Here is a 15,729-nt window from a genome sequence, read left to right as displayed (position 1 = left end):
TTTCAGTAGTATTATCCTTAGTTTTATTATTTCAGCTGTTTAGTTACGCTTCTTTCAGTGTGACTTGTCAGACTGTCTGATTTGTCAGGTAAAGCACAGGTAAAACCAATCCCATTAACATTGGCTCAGGTCCATCGGGGGTCCCACTTAGCTACTCTGAATCCGTAATACAGGAAGCCTGGAAGTGGGTCACTTAAATGAAAGCAGATGTCAGCATATCAGTTATACCAGTGTTTTTCCTGTTATGTGCCCGAGTCTGCTATATAAAAAAAGGTCTATGCAAACACTGTTTTCAAACATGTGCTCACGCTTTTCCAAAGTGGCATAGTCAAATTATCCAGCTGTCCAAAATACAAACAGAACTGAAATCTAATATAGAGTTTTTAACTTTCTTACAAGTTTATTATTAATTTGGAAATTGGTATTTGGCGAAACAATAGGATTTTGTGTCCCCTTGATTGCTTTAGAGCGTGGGTCACATACAACACAAATTTGATCCAGATGAGTAAAACTCCTCTTTCTGACAGTGCAAAGACATTTAATTAAGCATTTAATCCCCGACAAGTCTTAATATCAGAAAAAGAAGTGCAATTTCAGCAACATCTGTTTTCTACAAGATAAATGTGCTAAATTACAGGGCCTTATGTTTGACACCACTGATTTAGAGATGACCATAGACTCTTCTCTCTGTGATACACAGCATCCAGTTCAATCATCCTTATGTGGATTTATTACTGTACTTTTTGGCTTGTTATTATTTTGACAGATGGGGTGTCTGCATTTCTCTGCCTCATTCTAATTTGATATCATTAAATCGTTCACTTTTAGGTAGACATGACATCATTAGAGGACAAAAAGCGTGACAGTGTTCATACCAGACCCATTCATTGTAAGATGACATAAGATTTAGTCAGTCTTTTGTTTACGTTGCTGATGTAACTGTTAAAGGATGTTGCCTAGTTTCTTGTATTTATTTTAGACAGTGAAAAATTCCAGATTTTTTGATCCCGGGGGATAAAGAAAGTGAAAAGTCCTTTATAAAAGCCTATTGTTGGAGGAAACTGTGCCAGTAGCTTGGAACCATTTGATGTGGGCCTGTGGGAGGGTGGATGGGTTATGTGTTGACGGGCTGTGTCTCCTAAAGATAGTGCTAAACAGCAGCTCCCAGACTAAGCAGGCTTTACAAAGCAGCGGAAAATCCCCCAATGCACAGCCCAGATGTCTGATGGCTGCAGACCGTGAAGAAAACTTCTGTGGCACAGTACATAAAAGAATGGAGCAGAGGAGAGCAAAGTGGAGTAGAGCAGCACTTTGAACACATTTCTGGTGGGTAGCAGAATAAAAAAGGCACTGATATTTGCCAGACAAACTTCGATTATTATAGTTGGTCTGTATTGGGCACTGTGAAACAATGGCTGTCCTTGAGAGCTGGACAGTTATACATGAGATCACATTCAGTGTTTCAACAGATTTAGACTTTATTTCTTGTGTGGGATGGATGGAGGGGGGGTTCTAATTGAATTAATAAATACTTCTGTTTATAATTTTGTCTTCTGCAAATATTTCATTTGCCAAGTACTTTGACACAAATAACTGAGCAGCTGCTCTCTAATAGGTTTGTCATCCTCCGGATGAACTCCTGCATCCTGCAAATGTTGGCAGTAGTCTTCATTTTGCTTTGCAGCCTCATAACAGCACACGACCAGCTCTCCACCTGCTGCAAGGTTCTGGTTAAAATGATGTTAAAGCTTGCAAAAGATCTCTAAAGCAGAGCAGTAGATACCATCACCAGCTGCAGTCTAGCACATTGACCACTGATCAAGATCTTCCGTGAACGAGATCAAATGGTATTTTAGCTTTTTGGTGGTGATGGATCTTGTAAAACAAGAGTGAGGAAAATTTACTATTAGTAAATCAATTTAGGATGTTGCTGTTTAAAGAAAGAGTTTATTTGCTGTGTTTGACCAGCGAAAGGGAGTGGAGGAATAGGTGGATCAAATCAGCCACGTAAGGAAAGCCCAAAAAGTTGATTCTGTTCATCTGGACATAGCGTTGTGAGTGAAAGAAACATTTCATTGAAAACCTACGTCCAGATGAACAGAATCAACTTTTTGAGCTTTCCTTACGTGGCTGATTTGAGCATGCATCAAGATATTACTAAAAGAGACTCATATCTTACATCTTCAGAAGACTTTTATTCCGTGACCCACACATAGATGTACAGTGCTATTTTATGTTATTAAAACAAGTTTAAAATCCTTGCATAAGAAAACCTGGAACCATTAAAAGTTTGGCTCATTTGGCATATTTGCTGGAAAAAGATATGCAGTTGTTTAGTACAAAAATGAATACTAATTGTTTCAGGCCTACACTTATGGGGAGAAGCAGAAAAGCTAAAATAAGCAGCATGGTTTTTGTTATGGCTTTTTAAGAGAAGATAAGGTCTTCCCTTACCCAGCATTAAAGCAGGCTGCTGTGACTCTAAACACGAGCAGTGATGGTAATGAACACTGAGTTTAAAAGTGGAACAGACACAGATTATCTCCCTGCCCTTCATAATTCCTACGGTGACCCTGAAGTTCACACTCACAATGATGACAACACAGAGTATCTCGGCTCAACCTGATGTGGGCCACAGATTGCACCATCAGATGTAGGGCACAGTTCAGACACCCACTTCTTCATTGCAAGTGTGCTTAAGCCTCACTGGTCTAATTTTTAACATGAATTCCTCGCCTGCTTTATTTGAACTTTAGGAGTTAAAATGCTGATCCTGCAACAAGTCTCTGTATGAGTGCTAAGCAGAGACAGAAAATCATATAAAATGTTATAACGGCATCACTGTGAGCTGCTTCAGGGTGATTTGTTGAAGAAGGCTTTTTTCCTCTCGTTATTTGAGTCACATTTACCTCCGAATTCTTTCCTGAGTTTATTCCTTTTCTGGGAAGATGGGGTGTGCTTCTTGGTGAGAAAATGTTATAATTTGCTTGTACTCCTCCCCAAGTTAACCATAAAAAAGACCCACCCAAACAAGATTGGAGACAGCGGTTGTGCTCAGCTTTGCTCTGTAATTCACATCTGAGGGAAACTTGTCATATGTGTATATGTGCAGTAGGGTTGTAGACATGTGTGGCAAAAGTTTGTCCTGGTATTTAGAGGGGAGACAGAGTACCATGTTAGAGTGAAAAAACATTGGTCTCTGTCTGTTTAAGGGTAAATATGTGTGTTGATCTGCTCATGTCTCATTGAGACAAGGTGGAATCTAGAAGAAGCAGACAGATGCCTGTAGGCAGACTCAACCTCATCGTGTAGTAGGGCTGTTCGATATAACGATATACATCGGATGACGATATAAAAACGTCTATCGTTTCATTTTACGCTATCGTTTGTTTCGTGGTGTCGCAAAATAAACTGTTTACGGCAATATTGTTTTCATCGTTTTGATGGTCACTGTAGTGGCTATATTAATTTCTTAAAGTTCTCTCTTTCTCTTATATTTAATATAACCACACTACAGACGGACAAGCGCCTGTTTTTATGCGTTGTCGTTAGCAACAACGATGGTAACACCTTCGCGTGTCCGCTTGTTTATGTTCCACATAAACCTTTCACAATAAAGCTCAAGATCCTGTTGAGGCTTTTCAAAATAAACGGAATTACGTGAAAGAGCAGATTATTTACGGATGAGAAGTAAAAAAGAGCCGCCAGGTGCTAAAAAATAGACCTTAGACTCAAACGTTAGAACAGGCTTTTCCCCGCAGCACGCCGAGTAATAAATACTCACAAAGAAAATGGCGGCTGTTACAACTTATGTCTAAAAATGTATCGTTTCATGCATCGGTTAAAACACTCGACTCCAGCTACATGACGCCCAGCTGGAAACACTTCACGCAAGACGAGCTGCCCGAGATTCTCAGAATTTACAGAAAATGTTACATTTTTGTGATTTATATCGTTATCGGACGATAGAATTCTTATATCGGGATATGAGATTTTGGTCATATTGCACAGCCCTATCATGTAGTGAAACATTGTGATGGTTACACTCCGATACCGTCAAGTCGAGGTTTAGGAGCGGATTATAAGAAAGCCCAGTCTTGATCACATGACTAACAGCTTTTGGTTCATACTCACATTCACATCCATGGTCAATTTAGGTGACCAGTGCATTGTTGTTGTTTTTTAACCCTGTGAAGTTAAAATGAATTCATATTTATGCTTACCAGTCTGCCGAACTGGAGCATTTCAGCCAGCAGAAACTGCAATGAGATGCCCACTCCTATATGATAACTGCAGTTGTCCAATCTGAACCTAGTAAAAGCATGAGGGACGTTTTGTCTTCTGTCTTTAAATATGAGATTGAAAAATGGTTCTAAAAACCAAGATCAGATGGATTATTGTTTAAATTTCAGTGTGATATATCGGGGGGTCATCAGTATAAAATTGATTAACAATATTATGTTAAAAATAAAATCAAGAAGCAGTATATAGAGTGAAATCATAATTTTTCTCAAAATTGAAATTTTAAATGTATTCTTCCATTCGACTTAGCCTTCAACCCTGTCTGTGTTTTTGGTTAGGACTGGTGTTGACGTGTCTGCAGATGGGTGTGCATTGCTAGTGGCTTGTGATCACATTGAAATAATACATGTCACCGTGATTATTTTAGCAACATTAATCATTAAATGATAATTTAGTTGAAAGTCAGGCCATGGAGTAGTCATCAGCAAAGATCATCTTCCTACTCCCTTTTTCTCTTCAGCTCTTCTCCATCTCCTGCTTCTCTTTTTTTCCCTGTCTGATTCTCCCATTTCCTGGCAGCCCTTAGGAGAGACCTCTTTGGAAGGAGATCACACGACTGCAGGTCAGACCAGTTTAGCCACACTTCCTTTCACAGCTGGGCAGACAGAAAGTTGGATGATGGGAGGAAGTGAGAGAGGATGTAAAGAGAGTCGCATTATTACACCTGCAGATTTATGTACTGCCCAATGTCTCACTTTAATCCCTTATTTAATTTTTTATCTGATTTTAAAACAGACAGATAACCTGACCAAACTGAAATCTGATTCAGCTTCAGTGCTCCTATAAATAACATTTCTGGGAGGCTATTATGGCCTCCCAGCTATTAAGGTTCTCTAATCTTTTTCCTGTGTGTCATTTAAATCCTTCTAAATCAGAGTGGAACAGATGGATCAGCCAGCCCTTTATCTCAGCTAACATGCTCCAACTGATTGAGTTTCGCTTCTTCTCTCCTCTCCTCTTCTGATATTTATAAACCTAGGTGGGGAAAACGGGTTTCTTCTGGGCTTTTTACTGAATAAACTCACCCTCTGTGTCAGTCCTGACTATACAACTTCACAGTGAATCATGAGCATGTTGAATGATTAGATTACTCTTTGTTTGTGTAGTGTGTAATGTTTTACTATTGGAAGGGAAATTGAAACCCACAATGCCAGTCTGACACTGGCATTGGCACTGGCATTGTGGTGGACACAGTAATAATATTTATATGCGTTTCCCTGCGGTGTTTGCTCAAAGAAAGGTTCTGCCGATTCCTCGATTCACTTTTGCTTTGCAGTAGTGACAAAAATATCTTGACATAAATTGATATTTACTTCAAAATGCAAAATGTGATGTTACTTGCACTGACCAGCGTATAAGCATTCATAAATATGAATCTAAAGATCAACTTTCTATGACTCAGGAATAGTTCAGTTTCTTTGTAGTGGGGTTTTAATGCAGTTCTGATCTACAATAAGTGTGCATACCAGTAGGCCACGCCCCTAAGCACACAGCAGCAGGTGAAAGAAACCAAAGCCATGTACTGCTGTGGACAGTAACCACCTGAAAGACATTAATATTGGTTTATATGTATATGCTTTATTTATGGTTTCACCACTTTACCTGTTCTTTCTGACAAGGAAGCAAACTCCAGAGTTCACTAACAGTAATTTTACCTTACAAAACACAGGAGTCCTTTGTTTACTGAGGCAGCAGTTGGTAACCAACTGTAAACTTAAAAATCACTGTTTTTGCCAGCAGAGTCTGGTGGCTTTAAAGAGAGATTTCATTATTAGCATCATGGCCCACATTGTTGTTTTCTCAAAGTTAATCAGCGTTGTTGTCTGCTGTCAGTCATGTAGTTTTAACATCAAAATATAACTTCAAGCTTTAAGTCATTCACATGTGTTATTACTGCACAGTGTCTCCCTCCTTGCTGTTGCACAGTGACTGATGGTGAAATGAGTGTCGAGCTGCACAAAATAACAGTTTACTGAAGAAACACTTGATGTATTGCAACATTAAATTATATTGATATAAATAATGTATGATTCTGCACGCACTGACCTATTTTTAGCTACCCAGCTTTACCTGCTACTTCACGTGTAATTAGGTCATCTCATGTGGTTTATTGCTGCTATGTTATTGTACCAATGATATGCTGACATGTGTCAGCCAGACTTAGGACTCATTTAGCAGAACGTTTAAAGCTTCTTATCCTATATTTAAAAAAAACTTATCATGAGGGTTTAGCAACTTTTTTTTTTATCATCGTGTTTTTTTCAAACATTGTTAATCACGGCTTAAATCAATAACTTCATGTTTGTTTGATCTTTGATCCTTTTGCCTGCATGTATCGCTGCAGAGGGTTGTGTAAAATCTTCCATATGTATTAGACTGGATCGATTATGTGAAGGTCATAATTCATGCCAAGTCTGCATGAATTAAAACATTTATTAACACATTTCCTGGAAATATAATCAGTATAGTAATTTAAGACTAAGTACACTTAATACTATACTTAATACTGAGGTCAGTTTTTGAAAAAACAAGCACATGAAATACACAAAACTGTGTAATTTTATTAGTTTATTTCTAAATGAGGACTTTAGACAATGAGGTAAAACAATGAACAGCGTCCTCCAGAAATTAATTTAATGTAGAACAAGAAACTTCAGTTGTGTAGTTGGACATTTAGAGCTTGCTGTAAAAGCGACTCAGTGACCATAGACCTTGATAGTACCCAATTTAACAGAAGGAATAAATATGTTAATATCCTACTACAAAACCACGGTTGGGTTCGATACCTAATCTTTCTACCACCCACCCATATACTGTGAATATATCTTGCTAACCAAGGTGATAACACTCCACCTTCTGGTTCAAATGAGGTCACTTCTTGCTCCAAACAAAACAGGATATCAGAAAGCAATGGGTGGTGTCACTGTGGCTTCTTCTTTTGTTATACAGGCTGTTTTGGAAAAAACAAGCACAGTTCAGTCTGTCTGTAGATATATTCCCATATTCCCATCTCACTCTTTCCACACATACACACTGTGTTTTTCTCCACCCAATTAGTCCCCAGCAGACACTTCACCAGCATAATGTCTAATACACTATAAAAATACCTGCACATTTGTCATTATGGTGGTAGACCCTGTCACCTCCCATCTCGTAAAGTATTGTCCACCAGAAACTATTGCACATGTGAGTTAAGTGGGCAGCTCGCTGTGTCGACCCATGCGGTAGGAGATGGAGGCCCCTTCTCAGACAAAGACCTCCAATTGATGTCTAAACAATGGTGCTGGCACACAGCAGCCTCCTGCTTGTGGAGGGCACAATAGGTCTTTTACTGTAGCACCAGGGGAGGAGTTGCTAGCAAGTTAGCTTAGCTGCTTAGAGACATTGTTGTGAACCTGAACATTCAACCTCCATGTGCTTGGAGGTTTAACTGGTGGTTTTAATATTTGCTCTGGTCTTCAAATGTCAGAATTTCTTTTATATATTTAGTGTAACTGAAAAGTAACACGATGATGGGCCATGTTGGCTGAGAATAAGCACATTATATTATGCATGCACAGCAAAAATTAGTATTGAATATATTGAGTCACAAAGAATACCTTCGGTTTTCTGTGGTTTTTTTGTGTTTTTGTTTTTATCTAACCTTGTTCTGGTTGATCCTCTTTCAGGACACGTGTGTGTGGTATGTCATTGCCACCTATGACACTGTGTCAGTCAATCTAAACACAGGAATGAGCTAATCTGAGTGTGTGCCTTGCTGTTTTACATTCTTAGAATTTTCTGTTCTCTTGTTTCCTGTTTTCTTAGTACTTGTGCTTCTTTGGGTCTAGAGATATGACCATAAACCAGTATTTAGTTTCTATTTCCATGGGACACTGCAACTGATGAAAGATAAATCTAATCTGATGGAAACTTTTCCTTTTTTTTTTTTAATAGAGCCAATTTCCTGCACTGGAAGGTTGGTTTACGATCATCTTGAATCCAAATGTCACACAGAGGCCATTTTAGGGCGCATAAAATAGATTAACAGGGCTGAGGCTTATCTCCTTTTAAATATGCTGATAAACAAAATGAGAGTCTTGGACACCCATCAGCAATTTGGGATGATGCTCAAAGACTTTTATATTGACAAATGTGTTCATGTGCAGCAATATCGAAGTGTTGAGGACTACTTAACCTCTCTCATCGTCTGACTCAGCAGTCATAATATGCTTTTAGGGTTGTTTGCAAATGCAGCAGCAGAGGTTTGGCAGCTGTGGAGAAAGAGACCATTCTTCTGTGGAGAGAAACTGGCATCCTAGTCCATTTTGGAGAGGAAGGAAGTCAGGCAGGCGGCCTCAGGGAGAGGGAAAAGCCAGGAGAGGGAGAGAAAGATTGTGTGGGTGAAAGAAAAGGGCACAGAAAGTTAGAGCGCGGGAAAGGTAGCCAGAGGTAGAGCAACTTTAACATGAACTATTATATGTTTGGCAGCTATTTTGCTTGTTTTTTTTAAACTGAAGAAGAAAAAACCTAATTTACTCCTGTGGCTGGATATGCTCCAATCTGGTCAGATTGGTCAGCGGTTCATCCCAAAGGGGTGGGATGTGGATTAGGGAAAACATCAGACCTGTTGGGTGCTTCCACAGAAATCTGGGGATGTCTCTTTAGAAAACTTAGAAAAACATACTATATACAAAGACTTCCCCCAAAATACACTGGAATATCTGTTAATAGTGCTTTGCTGGTTCACAATGATTTAACCCAACCCTTCTCCATAAGCCATCAGTTATTATTTAAACAGCTTCCTTATTGATATTAACCTTCATAACAACAGATACATTCAAAACAGCGTCTAACACAGAGCACGCTAATAACATCTGCAGCATGATATTGTAACATGCAAATAAAGCAAGATGGGAAACCTTAAGCTGGTGTCACAGTTTGTTCATATTTCATAAATGCCTTTCTGCTATTGTAATTGGTGAAAATGTAATCTGTAGAGGTCTAAAATGTGGTGTGACTGATTTGTAAAAGGGCGATGTTGACAAGTGTTGCAATTGTGTCAGCATTGTGATTCTGCAGTGTTGTAATTATAATGCTTTTTGTGGTTTCTGGTGTCTGATATTAGACTATACAGAACTCTAGAGTAATACAGTAAATGAGCTGTATAAAAAATAAGAATTATATCTTCTAAATACATGGAAACTATGCATTTTGAATAGTAAAGGCATTGCATTGTAGTTTTGTTTTGTTTTTTTAAACATATGTTTCCAAAAAAAGTTTTGTTAATCTTTATTATTTCAATGAAAATCATTGAAATCATTGCCAGGCTATCAGTCTAATCTTGTTGGTTGTGATTATCAATAAAAAAATCATTTTTTTATATTCTTCAGGTTTGAGAAGGGGAGGATCTACACCTACATCGGCGAGGTGGTGGTGTCTGTCAACCCTTACCGTGCCATGAACATATACAGCCGGGACGTCATAGAACAGTACAAGGGCCGTGAGCTCTACGAGAGGCCGCCACACCTGTTTGCCATTGCTGATGCTGCTTACAAAGCCATGAAGAGGAGGAACAAAGACACTTGCATTGTCATCTCAGGTATCACGAGAAGCCCCCCTGCACAGACCAGACAAAAGACACCTTTACATCTACAAAGCATTTGTTGAAACTCTTTTTGTGCTGTTGACTTCACACATTGTCTTCTGATGACTCAGATGTTTTGTCTTCTCAATTCAGCTGAAAATGATGATAGGCACTTCACTGTGACTTAGTCCAAAACAAGTGTTTCATGTGGTCACAAGCTGGGTGAGTGCAGAGAGGATGAAGCACCACTTAGTGGTCAGAGAGGGAAATAAGACCCTCAGGTCCTGAGATCACGCCATGAGTGCATTCTGTCATGTGGTTCGGGCAAATATTATTTGTAAAATAAAAAAATAATTAATGTGGAATTAAATAGTTTTGTGCATAACATGAATATAAAACAAAAACTGCAGCTCAGGATTTGTTTATGGGTCTCACCAGCATGGACGTCTCAACTCTTGTCTGTTTAAAATATTCAGCATTTTAAACCACTTGCATTTTGTTGGTTAAATTTGCAGAGCATGCAACACACCACAAAATTATAGATGCCAACATGATTTATGGTTATTTAAAAAAAAAAAAACCCGCTATTAAACTGTTTTGTTTTGTTTTTTGTTTCAGGGGAAAGTGGAGCAGGAAAAACAGAAGCCAGCAAGTATATAATGCAATACATTGCTGCTATTACCAATCCTAATCAGAGGGCTGAAGTTGAAAGGTGAGCAGCTCTTATGGACACTGTCAGCACATAAACACATGGTGAATATTACCAGAAAGGAAGTTGTTTTCTTGTGAGTTCCAGTTGTTATGCATCACCACTTCTGTGGGCAGAAAGCTTATCACATAATCAGTGTTATGGTTATTGAACAAAAACAACCAGGCGCGTATGTTTTAATAGAAGGTGTAAACGGTCTCACAACACATTTCTGAGTAAACAGGATTTAACTCTTCATTCTTTGTGTCGGTCCCAGTGCAATGATGACTACTCGCAGGTCTTATCACAGGTTTTGTTGCTAAAAATAAGTCAGTCTTTAATTTTAGAAGTAAATCAGCAAGTGGTCAGAGGCTTTTAGATCATAGTGGGATATAGTTACAGCTCAGCTAAGCTTAGTCAAAGCCACTGATAAGTGAATAGGTGTGAGCTGTTACTGTGCAAAAAGAAGTCGTTGCATCACATTACAGTCGGATTTTATTTCAGTCTCTTAAAATCATCAAGATAATAAGAAAGTAGAGCAGCTTTGATGCAAAGTCCACGAAATGTAGGTCAAGGGAAAAAGCTGGAAAAGCCTTGACGGTCAACCATTTAGGTGGTGAATACAAAGTGCTGACAAATGCGGAGACACTAAAACTTTATGCACGAATAAACATTTTGAAATCCATAAAATTCTTTGCTCACAGAGCAAAGTTTAGAATTGTGCTTTCTATTTATCGCTGAGGTTACAGCAGCTGGTGGTTTACTTCATTACATTTCAGTACAGGATGGTATAATTAGCCAATGCTTTAAAACCCTTGAGTATAGAAGAGTATAGTATTTGATTATATAAAGGATATTTAGAAAATAACAAATTGTAGATGGGTAGAAGGAGTTTGACTGCGTACTCACATACTAATGATATTCTAAAGGAAATGTATGTGGACAGGATGTGCTTCGTATGTATACAGTCTTTATCAAAAAGGCACTAAAGTAAGTTACTGTGTACACATAGTGTTTAAAGTTGTTGGCTGTGTTTATGTATGTCCCATATAAATTACCTGTTTATCTCTCGATCCACATACTAGACCGTATGAGTCACTGTTTTTAAATTGGCTGAACTTGGCGGCTGTTTGCCCTCTTTTTAAGTTGACTTCTTTCTAACTGGCTATCCCTCGCAAACAGGTGCTTTGACAGCAGGTGGGCGGGACTTTTTTTTTCTCACAGCTGAAGCTTTTAGCTTGAAATGACCATATGTGTCATATCTCCTTTCACTTCCATACAGATTCAAGCACAGACTTAATATTTCAACAGTAAAACGTAAAACAATCCTATTGGTGTATCCATCACAAGATACACCAACAAAAAACCTTATTTATGTATTATTTATAGAACTGTACTCAGGGGTTACAGTGGGCCTGAACGATCCAGAGTGGGATTTTTGATTGATATGTTTACTCAGAGAAGAAGGCGGCAGGTTATAGATTGCTCAGTGACATTTGATAAACTGGAAATTTCAAGCTTATATGTCATGTCCTCAGTTATTTTAGGGCTTGTTAATATCAGATCTGTGCACGATACGCTTTTGATGTCATGCGTTTTGTTTTTCATATTGTGAAACATCCTGTAAGTGAAATTAAAGTATACTAACTTTATTTTTTATTTAAAGGTTGTATGAAAATACTCAGCAGTAGGGATGGGTATCGTTTAGGTTTTATCCGATACCGGTGCCAAATCGGTACTTTTGAAACTGTGCCGGTGCTCAAACGGTGCTCAAACCGGTGCTTAAAGAATGGAGAACACAAAATTGGTCCAAAAACCTCTCATGTTCAGCTGTTTTTTGTAAAAATATAACAATGTTAGCCTTTTCTGCAGCTATGGGGCATATATGGTATCACTCTTGGCTGGAAGCAGTGCTTAAACAATGGAAAAAACACAAACTTTGTCCTAAACCTCTCATGTTTAACTGTTTTCCACTTTTTCTTTGGTCATTTTAGCCTTTTTAGCCAGGGTGAAGGGAGTATCTGCCATCAAACAAGAGGACAGCATGTAGCTATGATGATGTTTGCTAGTTCACCTTACATGCATTAATGTAATAACGTGGTTAGCCTACTCAACATAAATTAGCTACTCACGCAGAAAAGAACGGCTGCTGCTGCCATCATCATCCTCATCATTTCTGCTACACTGGCAGGGCTAGGGGCCAGGACTCTCCTCTTCGTGTTTTTGGGGGATGTTGCATAACAGGCAACCCACCCGCAGTAGATGTGCTCGGTGTGAGGTCTCGCAGCAAGCTATCAAATACGGCGCATTTCTGGGCTTTTAAAAAAAAACGCTACGCGTCGCCAGGTGTTTCATCGGATTTGAGGTGTTACCTCCTTTGACAGTATCACAGTATCAGCTTAAAGCACTTGTTGCAGGCTGCTGAGTTTGCATATTTTTGCTATGAAGTACAGCCAGACTTTTGACCGCTTCGCCTTGGACATTTTTAATCTGTAGCTCTGCTCTAACAGAACTTGCGTACCTGGCCCCGCCTACGATCCTCGGAAACGTAAAATGATTGGCTAGAATCTAAAGTGTATCACAGCTCAGGAAAAAAAAGCACCGAAATAAAGCACCGAAATGTGCGCTGCTTTTCGGTCTGGTTACTACCGTTTATGTCAGACACCGGTACCCATCCCTACTCAGCAGTTAAATATAGGTTAGTCCAGGTTAAGCAGGTTTAAGCAGGTTAATTTGCATTACTGTGGTGAATGGATGATGTTGCACTGGTGCAGAGTGGCTGTGATGTTCATGGTCAGTGTTAGATTACATAAAGGGTAGCAGACATAAATTTGAATTTAAAATGATGAAGCTAATTAGAGTTGCTCACAGAATTGTGTCTGTATTTTCAGCTTTATAGTGTCTAAGGGATTCTTTCCCCCCATGGTGCACCACTAGGATTCCCCTGCCTATCAAATCCCACTTTAACCTCACTTTTCTCTTTAGTCACCTATCCATCATGCAGACCGGTGCCTTTAAAAAAATTTTCCTTTGTTTTTCTCTGCTTGCATCCTGCACAAGCTTCAGGCTGTGTGGATTTATAAGAATGAGAATTTAGGTTGAAACAAACTGTGTATTCTCTCCCATTAATATTATTTTATTAGTATATTAGTATAACATGAGATTCAGATGGCTTGAAAATGCCCTCAAAGAGCTACTTTTTACTTCAAGTACATTTCAGAGCCTGTACTTTTACACTTTTAGTTTGAGTAAAAAGTGTTTTTTGACACAACTATCTGAGCTTCTGCTTAAGTGGAGAATGTCTGTACTTATATTACCTCTGACATATACACACACAAACATCAGCTGTTGAAATAATGGCTACATAACCATGGTAACTAATATACATACTAGGTCCTCTATAATCAGCCACTTAACTTCTAATATCATGATGCCGTCCCACAGAGTAAAGAACATGTTGCTGAAATCAAACTGCGTGTTGGAGGCCTTCGGCAATGCCAAAACCAACCGTAATGACAACTCCAGCCGCTTTGGCAAATACATGGACATTAATTTTGACTTCAAGGGGGATCCCATCGGAGGCCATATTAACAACTACCTGCTGGAGAAGGTATGCATTGCATTTGGTAAAGACTTTGTTTGATTAGTGCATGACGATTCTAAAATATTTTAAGTACATGTGCAAAAGTTTTCAGCATTAAAATGAAGGTGCCTGGAGTTTGTTACAGTAGTTGCCGAGCACATTGTTCCAAGCGGTCTCTGTCTGTTCTTTCTGTTTGTGTAATTCCAGAGTGACTGCCTGACATCCTAACCCTACCATATTATTTTTATATGTTTATAAAGCAAAATCATGCAGTGATAGTTACAGATTTTGTTTTTTCTTGGTTGACAAGGCTTCGAGCATTATGTGACACACGTTTTGTTCATTTTCCAAACAGTCCAGGGTAATTTTCCAGCAGGAAGGCGAGAGGAGCTTTCATTCGTTCTACCAGGTAAATATGTGCGCACCTGTGTTTATTTGCATGTAATCATTAAGGTTGTTTGTTAAAGGTTCCCTGTGCATGCACATATGGATTCACATGAATGCAAATGCAGCGGTGTCTCATTAATTCAGTGATCAACAGTGAGCAGTAGTGCAACAATAAACACTACTGAGTGCAATCAAAGTAAACTGCAACCTAGTAAACACTGATGAAAACAGTCTGTAAATATGTTAGCTGGACCTTGAAGACAGACAACACATTTTGGCAGGGAAATCTGGATGAAAACACAATTTTAGTTTATTTTTAGAAAAGCTCCACAGGGTCCCCTTTTTAATATGCAAAATACAGACTCAGCAGCAGGATTCTGAATCCCTGCAGCATTTCTGAGTCAAAAGACCTTTTGTTTCCAAATGTGGGAGGATAGTGAGTTGAGGTTGTTTGATGTTGAATTTATTTGTTTATTTATTAGGAACCCCCATTGGCTGTAACACAGAGCACAGCTACTCTTCCTGGATTCCATTTTAAAAATATACATGAACATGTTTCAAAACAACACTAATATTCCGCTAATATCAAAGAGCATAGAAACAATAGTGGCAATCTGTGTTGGTAAAGAAATCCAGGTAAAGAAATTCCGGAAATTAAATAGTTGCAGTACTCATTGAGATAAACTCCACAACCGTTGCCGTAGAAACTTGTCAAATGAAACTCTTTCTTTGTTTGATGTTTGGCAACCTGTTTCAGATACTCAAACACTTTTCTTATCACAAAACAAATGTGGCCTAGATTTCATGATACCTTTGTGTATATATAACAAAAGCTGTGCCTTTAAGTTATCGGTAAGTCCAGATAATTGTTTATGCATCTCGTGCAAATTGGTAGGAGCAGTGCAGAACTAGTCCGGCTGCCCTGTTCTGCACTCTAGGTTGTTTTATATGTTTTTGTTTGTTTGTTTATTGCTTGCTGAGCATGAGGAGCATACTAATAGGTCTGCTATTTGAACCAGAAAAGCAAACATTTTTAGTTAAGGGTATCATTTAGACAATTTCCTGAACTTGGGAAAAATTCCACGGAGTAAACATCTTTTCTTTTTCTTTTTACTTTTCCTAAATGGCTTAACTTAAGATTGGCATGCTAATGGCTCAGGCTGCAGCATATTTCTGTTCTATATGATTAACACGTGCAAAGTT

At 38.7% G+C, this 15,729-nt stretch overlaps 1 protein-coding gene across 1 annotated transcript in view; it reads left to right on the top strand.

Moving 5' to 3' along the window:
* Positions 1-15,729, top strand: part of myo1d (myosin 1D) — a 134,992-nt gene that overhangs the window by 11,109 nt on the left and 108,154 nt on the right. Inside the window, exons 2-5 of the mRNA XM_080873787.1 lie at positions 9,675-9,883; positions 10,487-10,580; positions 14,001-14,166; positions 14,495-14,548. Coding sequence (XP_080729913.1) covers positions 9,675-9,883; positions 10,487-10,580; positions 14,001-14,166; positions 14,495-14,548 — 523 coding nt within the window. The remainder of the gene's footprint in view (positions 1-9,674; positions 9,884-10,486; positions 10,581-14,000; positions 14,167-14,494; positions 14,549-15,729) is intronic.

The sequence above is a fragment of the Rhamphochromis sp. 'chilingali' genome, assembly GCF_963969265.1.
Source record: "Rhamphochromis sp. 'chilingali' genome assembly, chromosome: 22".
In the NCBI taxonomy this organism is placed as follows: Eukaryota; Metazoa; Chordata; class Actinopteri; order Cichliformes; family Cichlidae; genus Rhamphochromis; species Rhamphochromis sp. 'chilingali'.
This window is presented reverse-complemented; position numbering and strand designations above follow the sequence as displayed.